This window comes from Nasonia vitripennis, chromosome 1 (assembly GCF_009193385.2).
Source record: "Nasonia vitripennis strain AsymCx chromosome 1, Nvit_psr_1.1, whole genome shotgun sequence".
Classification (NCBI taxonomy): Eukaryota; Metazoa; Arthropoda; class Insecta; order Hymenoptera; family Pteromalidae; genus Nasonia; species Nasonia vitripennis.
Window position 1 is genome coordinate 26582438 of NC_045757.1, and position 17284 is coordinate 26599721.

Consider the following 17284-nt stretch of genomic DNA (forward strand, 5'->3'; position numbering starts at 1 on the left):
ATAAGCGAAAGCTTGCATCGGGTTAGGAAAAGCTACGCTTCATACACGAATAGCGTATCGAACGAGCCGTCAATAACCCCAACAGAGTTTCCACATGTTCCTATCAGACTTTTGTACATTAAAGATTTTGATACACCGATACATTTGAGAGACGCGCCAATGTTTTTTCATCATCGTGAACGGATAATACCAACGAAGGATAAAATTATAATAATAAGTGTAAATGAATAAAATCGGAGCTAGCATGCTTACATAACGAATCAGGCCATGCCAGCATCAACCCAGAAGACAATATACGCAAAGTTGAGCTGCGTCTTGTTTAATTGGCGTTAGTGCTCTATACGAATCACTGTTGTTAATTGTAACCCACACGTGTGCACGTGTGTTCCTTCATCATCATCGACTTAAATCCTATATCACATTCATCGTTTCCGCGTCTTCGTCGCCGTCGTCTTCACTGGCTTGCACGCTTTCCATCGTTCCTCTGCCCTCGTACTCTGCGACTCGCTCGACGCGACACGTCGAAGGCCAGTCGTGTATGCTGGACTATCTCGAGGCATCAGTATGTAGAGATAGAGAGAGCCTTTTGCACGTGTACATTGCGTAGTCGTGCACTCGTCAGTCGTCGACGAAGAGCAAGATGGGGCCGCCTTCGCTCGTTTGATTTAGCAGCTCAGTCAGAGTCCTCGTCGAGATTCAGCTGACGAGCATTGACGGGAGCTCCAACTGGCTTGGGTTTTGCTTGGGGATTCAGAGAGGATTGCACTCACGTCTTCCGTCAGCGCAGATCCTCCTCAATCCAGCTGTGTCACTTTTCTCTTGACCCCGCCGTCGGGGAAGTGCGGGCCCGACACCAGGATCTTCTCCTTCAGGTACTGGTAGTGCCTCAGCCTTGCAACGGCGTAATCCTGAAATGCGAGTAAGAACGTTATGGGCGATGCTATTGAGGAAATTATTTAAGTGTTTATTTTTGTATGCTTACCCAGTATCCGAATGGAATTTGAGAGAGCTTGGCGTTGACGATACTCCACAGTCCCCAGAACAAGTCGCTAGCGAGGGAGAACAGCTTAATCTCTGCCATCATGCGATCTTCCTCTGCCTGTCCCTCTTTTCCAGCACTTCGCAAGTAACTTCTTATGAAATTGAGCTGTTGAATGAAAAAACAGAATTTAGATTTTGCCTCCGAGAGGGGTTAAGGTATTTACTACAAATCACCGATCGATTTTAGATTTTTCATTGCAAAGAATTTAGACAATTTTTTTCCAAGATTGATAACCAAATTGTGATTCTCAAACGATTAAGCTCATGGCCAAGAACAGCGCAACTCGTCTAAAAGCTATTTGATCATCTAAGATTTTCATAAAACAAAAAATAGTAAATTTTATAAAATTATTTTAAAGTGATTCTACTTTGATTTGCTTTAGATAAGTTGCGCGATAGAAAAAAAATTGGTTACGCGTTTCCTAATCATCATAAGCATATATTCAAAATCATGAAATTCAAAAAATTGTACAACGTGAAATATGCTCAAAATTCGAGTTTCATTTAAAGGTACTTTTTCAATTGGGCAGGAAAAATTAAATTACGTTTTGGCAACTTGCTACTGATCAAAGTAAAAAGTAATGTAGAAATTGTTACAAAGAAATAATATATTAATAACAGCATCGTTAGAAGAAGGGTGCCAAAAATATCAGAACAGTCTCGTTTAACCAATCAGTTTCAAGGTGTAAAATTTTGTCCCATAACCAATTTTCAAAAAGAGATTTATAAATTTTATACTAAAATACCAATGTCCAGAAGTATAATTAAATAGTGTATAGCAGTAGTTTGGATTAAAATCAATAATTACAAATTTTATCATCTATCAATGTAGATTTTAATATCAAACAAGTTGAAGCGATGAATGATGATGTGAATGACTAGTGAATACAATGAAGTTCCAAGATTACGTTAGTTTTTACATAAGAAGGAGATTACTTGAGTGTTAGATATCCACGCATGCTTTGAATTATTTTAATAAAAAAAAAAAAAAAAAATAACAATAATAATATGGAAAAATCAAATATGAAACATCTCGATTAATCGAGACTACACTGATGTAACATTAGGCGTTATACAGTTGAAAAAATTAAAAAGTTTTAGTAGACGAAAGAAGTAATAAAAAATGTACATAAATATGGTTTGGACAGAATTCCAGAATAGGATGAAATCAAAAGTTATTAGTGTTACTCAAGAAGGCAAAAAAAGAGCAAGAATATAGGTGGTTGAAAATATTTAAAAAATTTTCTGGGAAAGAGTGATTGATCGGAATAAAATGTTAGAAACCAGCAAGAAATTGACGTTATTTTAATGTCACGACGCGAAAATTGCTGGGTATTATAACGTCATGGCTCGTCGGAAATAAGCGGACATGCCATATTCAATGCACGATTGGAACGCTATATTGTACGTTGGAACGTGAAAAAGACGTCCGGCGCTCACTGTTTCTCTTTTTCAGGGACGCTCACCCGAAGAGCTATTTGCGTAAACTACTTCAGTGTTGCTCGATCAAAAACCAGCATATAAGTTCCTATAGAGTCTGCGATATATTGGCAATATAAAAAATTTTGTAAGTAATAATGAAGTATTGAAATTTTTTCAAATGAAAAAAAAAATTTTTCAAAGAGAAAGAAAAATTGACAAAAGAAAAATCACGATTGAAATATTCACATTGACCATGACTTAGTACAGTAAATGTTACTTACGTTGAAGAACCCTGGTAGAAAATTAACGGTTGAAATTCGTTAAAAAGTTAAGTTTAATTGGCCAGTTTTATCAAATTTTAATGTAAAAAATAAATTAAAATATTGCTAATATTTTAGTGATGCGTATCTATAATACCACATCGGTATTATTATTAAGTTAAAAATTGTTTTTCCCCTTTTATGGCATTATTACGAATATTTGGATTTTTTACGATTGTAACGTATTTTTCTACAATTTTTGGATTGTAACAGCCATTTGACAAATTTCAAGCAAAAGTTTCGTTTTATCATGAGTTAATACATCATATCTATGCATTTATAACGATTAAACGCTTATTTAGTTAAATCGTTAACCACAACTTAGCTAAGTGTCTTAAAACTTAGCTTATTAACCATTAACATTTCTACCAGGAAATAGGTCATTTAAATTGCCAATAAGATGATGTAGATTCATATCAACCAATAATGTATTGAAATGCACGATAAATTTTGATTTCATAAGCGAACCAGATAGTTACAGAACTTTCAAAGGACTCGTATCATGCATTTCCAGAATAATGGGCTGTATAGAACCTACATTCATAGCTTGAGAATACTACATCATGCATAACCTGTATAAGCCCCCAACAGGTAACATGCACAGGTTGTAGCATAGTGTACAGTTATAGGAACGTACATGTACAATTTTTCAACGGCTCAGAATAATAACCCTATGAGAATTTGATCACTTTGCTTATATATATAGTTATTATTAAAAATGGCTCGCTTTCGTTTTTTTTTTTGTTTGCTTGTTTTACACGAGGTTACAGAATCGACTATTGAGAGTGCGTGGTTGAGGTACTCTATTGAAATGTTGCAGAGCCGTGCGGATGCGCCGGGACTGTGGCTCTCGTCGGCTCGGGTGAACAAAGAGGCCACCCCGAACTCTCGAGTCTGTCGCTGATGCTTCTCTCCTCCTTGGAGTCCTTGGCTTCCATCATCTCATCCCACCACGTCTCATCATTGATCATTGTCTGAGCAAATTGGCGGCTTTCTCTCTCAAACTGTGCCCCCCATATTGTGGGTGACGTTTGCGAAGGCAACATCATAGCCATGCCTCTCTCTCTCTCTCTCAGTGCGATTTGCGGTCCTGTGAAACTAATACATACACACGCAACACACGCCAAGGTGTCCTAGCCCTGATATCTCGCTTTATTCTCTTAAAGTCGCCTAACTTATATATCATATTCTTTTGATGTATTTTGTTCTTTTTACTGTTTTTAATTATAATTTAATCGTCGTTTTTAAGTTTGACAGTATAATATACTACAGCTGGTTTGATGTTTGTATATAAAACAAGATGTATACAACAAGGAATATTAATCATGCGTTCTTGTAGTTTGCGTTATATAGACAAGCTTGTGAACAAACTACGCGATACGCTATGACTTTTCTTTCAATCAATAAAAATGTAGAAACAATAAGGGATATATCGTTCATAGGTCTTTTAACTGCGCATTGCAGCGCAAGTTTTGAAAAATGATCAAGTATTAATCTGTAACGCCAGTTGCACCGCAATCTTAGAAATTGCTTGCATCGGCGATATTTCAACTAATTTTAAAGGATGTTGTGAAATGCAATATGATCAACTCAATTGATTCGAATATATTTGAATGGATGAACAAAACTTGACAAAACAATTTTTTACCAAACAAAATTTTCTCTATACGGGTCGTACATCGTGTATCCTCATTCTTTGCCATGCAGCTAAAACAATAATATAAAGGAGATAGCGACATGTAGCGATTTCAGCTATTAAAAATACTAATAACCGAAATTAATCAGCAAAAGCTCCCGGTTTGATGCTCTTTAAAGTATTCCAAAAAGCTTATAACAACAAAAATCGATACGCATAATAAGATAACACAGAATACGATACACGATGTATTACGCTCGACGGCATACTTTACACAAGATCCACCCAATGTAAAGTCGTGAACATGGCAGTTAAATTTTGTCGTGAGAATCAAGTTGAAACAAGTGATATCTTGCATAAATTATACCGACTGTATCAACTATCATAATATCTATGACTGAACACAACATAATATTATGCTTTGACTTGCAGAAAACAATTTGAAAATTGTATATAATAAGATATCTTGTGAGATCAAGATGAACAAGAAAAACTAAACTGGACTCTCATCAAATATATATGTCTCGAATCTAAGTTTTTCTCTATTTAAAAAAAATGTCGACTTGTAGACAATGGACAAATAAATTTTAATTGGATTTCTTACCCAAATTCTGTCGAGATTCAACTCCCCCCTGCCCCCAAGGCGCGTCTTACCTTTTGCTCTTTGGTGGATCCGGAGCCCGATCTCTCGGTGAAGAATGGATAGTCCGCCGACGTGTAGTCGTACTGCCATTCGAGGAAGTGGTTTGCCACATCGAAGCCCCTGTAGTTGTAAGAACAGTATTCAAAGTCGATGACCACGAGTTCAGTCTTCGAGTTTTGTCGCATAAGAATGTTGCCCTCCTGCATGTCGTTATGACAGAAGACAACAGGATGCTTTTGTTGTTTGACTAGCGATCTGTCGTAATAATTACAGTTAGTTAGAATCATTCCAAGATAAATCGTGCGAACGAGCGACGAAGTCCTACGTACCTGAACCAGGATATCTCCTGTTCCAGATCGATGCTTTTGATGAAGGTCACGTGATCAAGTTGTTTGCTTTCGATATCCTCGACGTTTTCCAGTATGTTCGTCGCGGTGTCCAGCCACTTGTACATCGTATCCCAGAGCCAAGTGGGTTCCTTGCTGATGGGCACCTGCATCGTGTGTATCTGTGCCATTTTCTCGGCGATGAGCGAACTGATGCAAGGATCAGCCAACTCTTTAGTGAGTAAGGGACGAGCTGGTATGTACTCCTCGATCCTGCCACCGGGGAAGATACCGTGAAGCTTGGGACCAAGCCGCCTCTCTGAAAGAAGTGTGAAGATGACGGATTCGGTGATCAGGCCCTCGAAGGCTCGCTCGCCATGCACTTGACCGTAGAGTCGCAGAAGAACCTGTCTGGGCTCGCCACGAACCGGTATCGCGCCCTCGGGTAATTGGACATTGTATAGCCAGTTGCTCAGACCACCGCTGAAATGGAAGAAGCATGTTTGTTAGATTGTGTACAGCTGATAAGTTGTTTATTTGAACGCGCGGATTATTGTCGATTGTAATTTGACGTTGATCCTGACGTAGGTGACTTTTACTCGTTTAATTTTCCTTTTTTTTATATCTCGACACCCAACTATACTAATGAGCGACAATTGAATGATACGTATACATAGAGTTTGAATTGAGAATTTATCTTGTTTTTGAAGTGTATTATTTGTTTCAGGTTTACGATAAATGAACGATAATGCTGAAGAAACTTGGAAACAATCTAGGCAACGTGGGATTTCTCTAACTTCAATATTGGTTTATTAATTTTTGATTAATTAATTTCAAAACATTAACCGATAACGCTGGGATTCCAGCATTTTTAACTGCGTTTGATAGATATTACATCATTGACCGTTGTACACCTTGTTGGGTACAATTTGTAATCAGCGAAATACCAGACGGCATGCGCAAGATAACGAATGATAAGATTCGACCCCTTTCACATTTGTTTATTGAACATTCTTACTTGATCCCAGACACAAAATCAATATGATTATATTTGTCATTAACATATTTTTCTTGGCGATTTTATTTGTTACTTTTGATCGATTGGTAAAAATGTGCCCTATAGCTAGTTTGAATCTAACTATATCATAGTCACAAATTAGAGCTGAAAAGTAAAAGTATATGTAATGAATATCCAAATAAAGATATTAGGCAAAGCGTATTATTATTCATAGTCGGAAGTCGGAAGGAATTTTCCCGGCCTTCAAAAAATGCTTAATCGCTTTCTTATCGCTTTTCCCGTTTGCCTTGCGTGCTTTGCTTTTCCTATTACAATTTTAACGTGGCAGTTGTGAGCTGTTTCATTCAAGGTAACTGCGCACATGATAAACCGAAAATTAAAGTGTCGCTCGTGAAATTCTATAATTTTTACGAATTACCAATCGTGTAGAATAAAATTAAACATTTTTATCCTAATTCGAATTATAAGTATACGAAAAAATACTAACCTAATCCTCTTCAGAACAATGTTGTCTGGGGTAACGTGCTTCCATACTCCATGCAAATAATCACGGCAAATGCGCGCTGCTGTAGCCCTCATTTCCGGGTTGTGCTCAGACATCTGTAACCAAAAGAATATTGCGTATGAAATAAAAATAAAAAACTCAATAAAGACACAGTATAATAGTAGCCCCATAATATACTCTGATTTATTTTCAATGATCAGTGAACTGAGAAGTGTTGAAATATGCATAAATTATTTTAATTATCGGTTTCATTACAGTTCATTAGAAATACACCTGATCTTCATTAGTATTCCATTTGCATAATAATAGTTTATCTCGTGTTCAGTCATGTGCTCTGCGACTGAAATATTCCATAAGGTGTTTCCTCGAGACTTTAGAAAAATTCATTTATGAACGTTCGCTGTTTTACGTCAAACCAGTAGAATTTATATAGAAAAGTTGTATGTCACGCGCAATTATATAAAGGCAAATTGAGCCTTATTATTATAAAAAGGACTTGATTGAATCGCGATACAAAAATTAGTTTGAACTATCGCGCAATACCCGCACTAGTATAATTCGAAACAAAATATTATAGCTGCAATAGCGGTTAAAGTTGATTCACAAAGTATAAAGAAGATGATAACTTAAGCCTAAATAATCCGTACATTATCTTTTAATTACATCAATCATCGAACCATTTCTGATGCAAAGCATAACCTGACAGTCGGCATTCTTTTCTGAACTGCGAAATATTTTACGCTATTAATAATGACCTAGATATTGTTACCGATTAAGACCTTCGTCGTCGACCAATGCTCGTAATATGCTACTCTAATGTCGCTCAACAATCAACGGCCTGTATATCCGTGAAATAATAATAAAAACGATTAAGGATTGTTCGACGTCAACGTTTATAACCTAATGGATAGGATAAGAAACATATTAAAAAGGAAGTCAATGGAACGAATGTAGCGACTTAAAAAAAAGAATACGTCACTGAAGTGAAGCCAGACTATTTAATAAATTGCACCTTATAACCGACTAATACGACCTACCATGTTTCTGAGAATTAAACCACAGATAAGAAATCATCTAGCAGTGTTTAATTGTCGGAGAAGAATTCGCTGCGGATTTACGTAATAATTTCTGAATTGGGGCAATTTCGGTTTTGATGATCACGCAAAATTTGCTGATATAGAGCCAACTTATCGATCGGCGTGTGCGGAAAACCAAGGTCAAGTGCACTGAACGCATTTGGCACCCGGAATTGCGACATGTCGTACAATATTGTTTCCCAAAATATGAATTGGCCAGTTGGCAAAAGATCTTAGCTTACAGTATACAATAATGAAAAGTTTTTTCTTTTTAAATAAAAAGTTTGTGAATACTGTACAAAAATTTGATTTTTTATACTTGAATAGTGTAAGAATAAATATTGAATAAGGCTTGACAAGTAAAACTGAAATAACTTGACTGTTTGAATTAATTTTATAATTATTTTTAACGAAGTCGTAATAATATTTATGAATTATTTAACAGCTCATAATAATAATCAATTTCTTTAAGAGTACGATATGTTGTAATCGTTAATTAAAATGATGAACGAATCAAGAAATATGCGATGTTAAAAAATTATCATCTATTCGAAAACTGCATACTAGATGATAATAAATAAAAGATTCACTATTAACTAAAACTTAACGATGCCACCACTCCCAAGCAATAAATCATTCAACGTTATTACTATCTGGTTATACAACAGTCACCTATACACTTTTGAACCCTTTAAAGAACTTCGTTTTCGAGGCTAAGTGAAGAATGTAGTAATTAAAAACTCGAAAAATTACCAGTTTTAGCACCAAAAAGAAAGTATTTCACCCTGACATCATCCTGAGGCACGAATGTTCGCCGACTGGCGAAGGCCTCCACACGTACACGGGAGATGAGTCGTTCTGAGTTTGCGCACTCCAGCGCCCGATCAATATATTTTCGCTCGTACTCCGTTGGCTTTCACGTGCGCGAGTTGTATGGTATTAAGGCTACTTCTACATAGATTTACTGTGAACAGATACGTATCCATTTGTAAGTTGAAATCGATTATAATTGTTTTAAATTTCTGTATACAGTTTGGGATTAATAAACATAAGTTAATAGTTCCGTATGGATTCGATTCAATTTACATGTTTTTTTATTTAAAGGTCTAACAGTTCTTACTGAACCGATTCAGGTAGAATGAGCCTTGTTGTCGAGGCTCTTCACCAGTGAATTGCGGGATAACGAAGGGTAAGTGTGTTTTTTTATTTGCTATTCCGGGAAAAGTGAATTTATCAATAAATATTTACAATAGGCACTATCTATAAAATATTATTTTCCATTAACAAGTTTCAACAAATCCAACAGTGATCGAAGCTCTTCTAACAGTCACAAAGAAGAACTCCAGCACCAGCAGTCAATCCAAAACTCGCTTGCGTCATCTTTATATCCGCAGTGCTCCAAAAGCGTAAGTTTTAGTAAACCGAAATACAACACGATAAAAAAAGCTGGTCCACGAATGTGTACAGAATACAGATATGATTGTATAAAAGCGTAAATTCTAGCGAGATGATGAATAGACACTCGCTAGACTCGTAGTCGTCATCTAACATCAATATCCTCACGTTGAGTCGGCGTAAACTAAGCTCGTACGCGATTGTTTCCTTTTTTTCGCGTCGGCAGGCGAGATAAGCGCAGCGATAAAACGTTTTATATACCTCTTCTACAAGATCTCACGCGTCCGTTAATTTTTCAGACTCGATGGTACTTGCAAGCGTTGCGGAAAATTTCCCGCACGTGGAGTACCACGACACATCTGATCAAACATTCTTTGCATATACACACACGCTTCATTCTTACGAGTATATGGATCGACGATGAAACAAAGGTAGCCGCTTTTTTATTAACAAGCAAATGGTTGATTAGCAAAAACTTTCTGTTATCCGTATACCATATAATAACAAAGCCTTATGTTGTTTCGGTAAACATTTCTAGGTGTCATGCTAACAATGAGTACCGAGAAACAATGTATTTTATCTTAGAAGAACAAACATGTTTGGGAAAATTTCACGCAGTCATAAACTCAGTGTTATTTATTGACACCCGAATTAGCAAATTTTCGAGAGCATGTATCTTCTGGTTGTTGACTCTGTTCTAAAACTATCCTGACTCATCGCTCAGTGAGGGGTTTTTACACGTATACGCGGTTCCGGGCAAAAAACAATCGTTATTCGACTAATACATTATAACCACGCAATAAACATAACGCTGGTTTTACCTGGAAAATATTGTTAAAAATTCAACTTTTTCTCGCGCTAATCGCGTCAAATGGCTGCGCAATTACTAAAACGTGACCAGAAGTGCATTAAGTATACATGTACGTTTGCTACGTACACTGCAATGACAAACATTGAAAGCAAATCTACAATGAAAGCAATTTTTTTTTTGTTCAATTTACACTCGTTTAAAGAATTATAAGCCGGGTAACAATCTAGTACACAAGAAATCAAGCTATTTACGTTAGATAATCGATCGCCCGTTTCCTCGGAACAATCCGCCAGTACAATCCTACGTATGATCGCGACAATCCGCATCAAAGGCTCTTTTGTCCGATTTATACGAACTTGAATCGTCGTGTATACACGCGTATATATCTCTCCCACACGTAACACCTTCGCGCCGCTCGTTCGTAACAAAGAAAGTGAGAAAAAATTGTAGAAGGCCGTTGGCGTGTTAATCGCGTAGACTTAGCGCGAAGACTATCGGACGATTCCGTCGCGGATTCCGCGTTTGAAGACTGCTTGTCGTGAAACGACCCTTTTCTCGCGGCGGCTTGTGTACGCGGACGCATACTCTCGAACGGCCGCAGCTCTAAAAATAGAATTGCGCAATGACGCCAACGAGACTCCACACTCGCTGTCGTTGTTTTCCCGAGGAGAGCGAAAATCGCCGATCTTGGGCACGTGTACAGCTCGACGAACTCAACAAAGAGCTAGCAGGAATTCGCAGACGTTCAAGGTGAGCTCCCCTGGCTGAAGTTTCGCCTGCGCGATAGCGCGTTTATGTACTTTACTGCTTGACTGGCTTTTGTTGCGCGTGATCGGTATGTGTAGGTGTATGTAAATGTTCAACAATCGGGTACTTCCCCCTCGCGAGCAGTTAAAAAAACAATACGATGTTTGGAGGTTCTCTAGGCTCGAAAGGAAAGAAGGTTTCCTTCTGGAATGGATTTTTTTCCTCCGAAACTTGAATACGATTATACTTTATCAAAGTTTTGATAATTGGCTGGATCATTATACGAATAGACGGCAATCGCGCGTTATACAATAGCTCTGTAGGTCATTATGTTATTTCCAAAACCTGTTTCGCATTATTCTCCTGCGTAGTTTGGCTGAAAATTTCCGCGAGTTTCCAAATTGAGCAATTTTGTTTCCATCTTAATGCTATGGTCTTGCTAAGGAAATTATAAAAGCCCGCAACTGCGTATGTTACACAGCATCAGAAAAATCTTCATTCAACATTTAGAGAAGAGATAGTTCGGTATTATCTAGCTTGACATGAATAATCAGGGAAATATTTAACGAACGTAAAAATGACGATAGCTTGAATTCTCACAAACACGGGAAGTAGTGAAAATCTTATCAACAGTTTCATTATACAGAACGAAAGCGAGTTCTTACTTTATTTATAACGCAGTGTTTATGTTTCTGCGTGCGCTACGCACTTCCACATGGTAAGTGTCAATGGTTAATCGTTTGCGAACGATATGCGGCCGCACCGGCATCGCGTATCATAAATCACAGTATGTGTATCGCGTTAATATGCGGCGAGAAGCCAGCTTACTCGCTAAGTTAATTCAATTACTCACATCAAATTTCCTCACTGGTATTCCAGGCCGACTCCGTGTAATCTTAAACTCGATTGAGTGTACGCAATGCTTGAACTCTGATCGAGATTTTTGCGCGATTTATCGTTAACCCGAGATTAAATCTTTTAATTATCGTGATACTCTTTATATTTAAAATTGAATGGGAAATGAAGGAATTGAATCGGTAAGTGACTAAACGCTTGAAAATGTGTACAGTAACAATGAGTTATATAGGATTAACACTAATTGTTTTGTATTTTTGTTTTATTGACTTATCGCTATTTCACGGAATTTAACATTAGTCATTCGTCAAGAATTACGTTGCAGAGATATATAGTTTTAATGAGTGGATGCCTCAGTTATGCTATTAGGTCAACTTTCTTCTGGAGAAACCGGCAGAATCGTGGTGCGACTGGTTCGACATTGTTAAACAGAAAAAATCTACCGTATGTAGGACAAGGATTCGAGTTGCGTACTTAAGGACATCGGCGATATTTTATATGTTCGTTAGCGATAAAGAATTACAAAAAAAAATCACAAACTTGGCGCGAGAAACAGATGAATTATTTCATTGTTGATAAATCAGCTCCCCTGGTAGAAATGAGTCTAAGAACAGGCTAGTAACTGGCCAGTTCTTAGGATTTAACCTAGTTACTACGTAATAAATGACCAGTTCTTAGGATCATTTCTACCAGGGTCCGAATGTCAACAATTCATATCGCGAGTAAAAATATTTTTAGTTTCCATTTAAAACCTCAGAAACGAATTATGTAACAATCGAATCAATCCATTCAAAAACGCGTTAAAAAAATAGAACCATGTGATAAACAACGTATACTACGATTAGAAAAAAAACAGCTCGTTCGTAAACAAAACAAGGAAAAATCGTGTCGATGAATCACCGATCCTTAACTAATTACACAAAAAGCGTATAATCGGCGAATCAGCACCCGCTTTGTCTGTGCAGTACGCTCAAGTATACCGCAAGAGCTCGGAAAACTCCCGTCCAGTAGTGCACCGGTGTGTGATCGAATCCATAGCGTGATTTCCGATTCGAGAACCTTCGCCGGGGATATTCTTGGCTATTCTCGGCCAGCCCACGAAGAGGGAGAAAGAGAAACGCTTGAACTCGGAGAGGCCGACGGCCACGTCTCCTTATCGAAAATATCTCTATTGAGCGGTACGGATGAATTTTCCAAAATTTTCCACTGGGGATGGCTATCTTGGGTAATCTAGCTTTACGAGGGAGCGGTCCAGATACCGCCCTCAGGTACACGAATTTTCCCGTCATAAACAAGATGGGATACCGATTCACCAGTCGTTGATCAACTACTGGGCCGTCCCTATGAGTTTCCAGGAATCTGGTAATTTTCCACTAGCGCCACGCGGCAGTCGATCCCGAATTCGCGGTTTATAACGTATTTTTTGAATTTTCTAGCTCTTTATTCATGGTAGATTTTTATTGGGAATTCGAATTTGTTGGAAAGTTGTATTTTCCAGCAAAAAACTGAATCAAATCTAAATTAAGCCAGGCTGTTACCGGACAACGATGAGTCATCGCCCATTTTCTCATTAACGAAAATTTTTTCAAAAACAACAGCTGACAAATTAACTTCGGTACATCGCTCTAGCGAATAATCTCTAGCTTATCGTGCCCATGTCACAGAGCAAAAATCACACGCATAGGGAAAACCCTGGTAATGATCGGAAATACTTGACGCGGTTTATCTGAACTTGTCTCCAACGGAAAAATCTGCTCAATGGCAAAAGAAAAAACGTCCCGCATTGGCTTTATCGGTGGCTACACACGGACACAGTGATGCGTCAGCGCCATTTTAAGAGGTGCCGCGTAGACACGTCGCTCGAGGCTCCGCTCTGTGTGTGCCAATGTAGTATATATCGTGCACACTCGTGCAGAGACGTATGTATGTGCGATCGTTCGATTTTACGTAAGCTTGGCCCGACTGGGATCTCGACGAGAATACAAAAGCGAAAGAGAGAGAGAGAGAGAGAGAGAGAGAGAGAGAGAGAGAGAGAGAGAGAGAGAGAGAGAGAGAGAGAGAAACAAATAAGAGGTACGTACCTTGCTGCTGACACCCATTGTTGAAGTAACGTAGCTCGAAGACGAGTTGACGAGAAAGAGAAAAGCACGTGTGGGGAAGTCTCCTGATAGTCGTCGAACAGCAACTAAATTTTTCGCAAACGTAGGTTCAAAGTCCGAACTGATTCGTTTGTGTAACTTTAGCGGAGCACTGGTATGTGTCGCGAAATTAAAGCGCACTGAATGTCCGTAACTTGGTACTGGCGAATGTATACAATGCGTAAGTGTGTGTATGTGTGTGTGTGTATGCGCACGATCTCGAGCAGCGAGCTCCTTTAGAAATAGAATTTACGTGTGACTCGGACTGATCGTGCCTGTAGACTAAATTTTCGCCAGTGTGTACGGGCGTATACTAAACGTTTCCGGCGATCCGGCAGAAGATATCCAGAATTCCGAAAATAGGGGGGAATCCCAACAGCAGATAGTGACGTGCGAGGAGAGAGGGAAGATTAAAATTGCGTATATAGACAGATAAATTTGCGCAGAGGCAAAGTAGAGACAGGTGTTATAATCCAGATGCTTGAACGATGCTGCCACAGCGAAGGCTGGAATACCAATGAATAAAGCGTCGTCTGTGGGTGCAATCGGCTCTCTGAGTCATAAGGTTTCTCTCTCCCACTTTCCAATGGATTTGAACGAACTGCATAGCCCACTGTGAGAGCAACGGAGACAGCGAATAGGCGGAGGAGAGGGAGAACTGTAGCAGGGATGGGAGAAGTCTGCCAGAGGCACAGTGGTGTTGTATCGGAGCAGTTGAACTGGGACTGGGGTGAGACGAGCGGGTGGGGGTAGCGCCGTGTGCGCTCAGAAACGGAGGTATACGTGCAAAGGAACGACAACGACTTCGCGGCCGAGGTATCATGCGATTCTTATAAGCGGAATACATACACGCGTTTTTCTTCGCGATTAGTAATCGGCGTGTAGAGTGTCGAGACCATATCGCCGATGTTTTTTGCAGGTGCGCGAGCTTACGGCCGAGAGAGCTGTTGTTCTGGGGCTAGCCGTTTTCGACTGGATTTATCGAGTTTATCCGATCGATATCATGCGAGACAGATTCGCAATTTGACCGAATATCGTATGATTATATCATGTGATGCCAGTCCTCTGTGTCACTCCTTTGCCAGTACCCAGAATTTTTTTGGTAGTCACGAGGAAGAAAAAAATGAATACCTGTTCGTTGTATTTTATAGACAGCAATAGCTGATCGAAGCGTTAACAGGCGAATCAAATTTTGATTAAATAGATACATTTGTATGATTATCGCAGGAGAATGTATTCTGGTGTATTCTAGCTTTTACCTGTTTCTGCTGTTTCGCGTGAATTTTTATCGCCGGCAATTTTCTTTTTGAAATTGTAAATTTTAAATAGTAGAATTGATATGGTATCGTATCCTCGTACAATTGCTACAAAACTACGGCGGTATATTTATTATTTTAGAAATACAAAAAACGTATTGATCAAATGTGTATTCTTAAATTTAAATATAAAAAAAATATTGACAAAAGCCATCTATAATTTTTACTCTTAATTTTGGTTTCATGATTTTTTTGCACTTTCTTGAGTTGGATATTGATTACCAATATAATAAATGAAACCAACCAAACAAGACATATTTTACAAACAAACAAACAATAGAACATTACGATACTATTAGCATAAGTCGTACTTTACAGCACGGCGTGTATTAAGCGCCCGAGCGTAGCGAGTGCGCTTAACGCCGTGCCATAAAGATTGACTTACGACGCATGTATCGTACGATATTTTATAGCACTGCGTGACCTAAGTTTGATACTTGTGACTTGTGACCTGTGACCACGATACTTGTGACTTAAATGGACACATTATTACACGCCGTGTAACAATAGGCCGTTTAAGTCACATGTATCGTAATATACTACGTCATAGCATATTATAGCACTGCGTGACTTATGTCCGCGTTTAAGTCACGCTTATCCGTGACCTAAACAGTCCTTTAGTGTACTGTGCTTTATGGCATAAATCCGCATCTATGTCACACCTATCCGTGGCATAAATAGTCCATTATGGCACCGTGAAGTTAGCGCCTGAGCTTAGTGTAATATACTATTGTAGTTAAGAAACTGAGTTTAATGGGTATTTGTACAGCTTAAATACGTAAGAATTGTATTAATTGCAATCCACGAAACCTACATGTATAACATTTTTCAATTTCTTTAACTGCCTTAGTAGAGCTTGAAATTGCATTTTTTATACTATCAGTACATTTCTTTATGTAACTTGGTTCAACATCATAGAAAATGTCAGATATTTACGATTTCCGGTCTGCTGTCCAATGAAGTGTTTCTGCATACAACCGTATAGATAGTATGGGTTTTAACAGAAAAATTGTTACTCATATGTACATACACACCCATAATAAAATCACTCAGTAACAAGTAACAACGTTATGTATTTTTGGAAATTTAATTTTTGAAATGCTTTTAAAATTTCAAAAGTGAAGAAAAATTGTAGAGAATTAGATTCAGTACAAAATAATATTAACAATACATTCCAAGCTCGTGGCTGGCGCTTTGGCTCCATGTTTTCAATTTGGGTATCAAGAGTAATTGGATTTCATAAACGAACAGGTTACGCGTGCTTGAATTCATTTATTACGTTAACAAAGTTGACTGCTTGAATCTATGTTATTTTACAAGATTGAATCAAAAGGTATGATTCATTTTATATACAAATTTTGCTGATTCTACCATTAAGTTTTCTAACGCTTTCACGCCATCTTTTTCTATCCAAATGTCTAAATATTTATAACATTCATGCTTCAGTTATTTGAAACTTGTAATTTCTAAAAACTTCGTTGCATATACTTCAGTTGAAGGCGTTCTACATTCTTAATTAGCAATGTTTGACAAGAACACTTTTGGTTTGTAATTCTTCATCGATTTTTTTTTTGTTTTCGCGCAAAAATATTTCAAAAATAACAATGGAAAGCGCAGATAAACCTATAATCACGTCGTTATTTCACCCTTCACTGGTTTTAAAGCTATTACAATTTATAACAAGACAGTAAAGTGTAATTTAATTTTTCTACGAAGCTTCGCTAGAATATTTACATATTCGTTGTTAAAAAATCGAAGAAAAACAAAAATCAAACCCGCCTTTGCACGATGTTTTTACCATCGCAGGATATGAATACGAGTAGCGGTTCTATTTGCACATTGCATGTTAAGTGTATAGCTTTATGTAGGCACTAACTAGACGTCAACGACAGCTGACCCAATCTTTTGTCAATTTGTAGGCGTGGCTTTGCCCGTCACTACGTCGCAACGTGTATAGGTATAGTCTGCGTGCGAGACATAAAACTTAGCGACGCACCACCTGTAAGTTGCGCAGTCGCGCGATAGTAATTATAAG

The 17284-nt window shown here is 38.1% G+C and overlaps 3 protein-coding genes across 14 annotated transcripts in view; 2 read left to right on the forward strand and 1 right to left on the reverse strand.

The window, feature by feature from the left end:
• On the reverse strand, positions 1-14735 carry LOC100119940 (choline/ethanolamine kinase). Of its 6 annotated transcripts, none has more exons than XM_032602327.1 (7): positions 13877-14012; positions 8741-8951; positions 6894-7006; positions 5392-5871; positions 5074-5317; positions 983-1147; positions 281-908 (listed from the first exon to the last, which is right to left on the reverse strand). In XM_032602327.1, exons 3-7 carry the CDS (start codon positions 7004-7006, stop codon positions 795-797), a joined length of 1116 nt encoding a protein of 371 aa, XP_032458218.1. In that variant the 5' UTR covers positions 8741-8951; positions 13877-14012; the 3' UTR covers positions 281-794. The 6 variants fall into 6 exon arrangements, 5 of the variants coding, with proteins under 5 accessions (XP_008212900.1, XP_032458218.1, XP_032458219.1 ...); XM_032602328.1 differs by lacking the exon at positions 13877-14012 and adding an exon at positions 10445-10553; XM_008214678.4 differs by lacking the exons at positions 8741-8951; positions 13877-14012 and adding an exon at positions 10445-10686 and having other exon boundaries at positions 1-908.
• The window catches only part of LOC100119766 (bromodomain-containing protein DDB_G0280777), a 122488-nt gene continuing 114363 nt past the window's right edge, over positions 9160-17284 (forward strand). The window contains exons 1-2 of the mRNA XM_032602319.1: positions 9160-9176; positions 9294-9393. The gene's annotated coding sequence lies outside the window, so the exon portion shown is untranslated. The remainder of the gene's footprint in view (positions 9177-9293; positions 9394-17284) is intronic.
• The window catches only part of LOC100118860 (aldose 1-epimerase), a 23053-nt gene continuing 15556 nt past the window's right edge, over positions 9788-17284 (forward strand). Inside the window, exon 1 of one of the 7 annotated variants that reach the window (XM_016988889.1) lies at positions 9788-9813. In XM_016988889.1, coding sequence (XP_016844378.1) covers positions 9803-9813 — 11 coding nt within the window. In that variant the 5' untranslated portion in view covers positions 9788-9802. The other 6 variants (XM_008214683.3, XM_031921082.2, XM_032602326.1 and 3 more) reach the window with 6 other exon arrangements.

What these genes read in the sequence shown, in the direction of transcription:
- LOC100119940 (XM_008214678.4), bottom strand. Translation starts at nt 10,519, where the DNA reads ATGCGGATTGTCGCGATCATACGTAGGATTGTACTGGCGGATTGTTCC. An exon ending in GATCCACCAAAGAGCAAAAG is followed by an intron (nt 1,148 to 5,073) that starts GTAAGACGCGCC and finishes TTCATTCAACAG; the next exon opens with CTCAATTTCATAAGAAGTTA. An exon ending in AAATTCCATTCGGATACTGG is followed by an intron (nt 909 to 982) that starts GTAAGCATACAA and finishes CTCGCATTTCAG; the next exon opens with GATTACGCCGTTGCAAGGCT.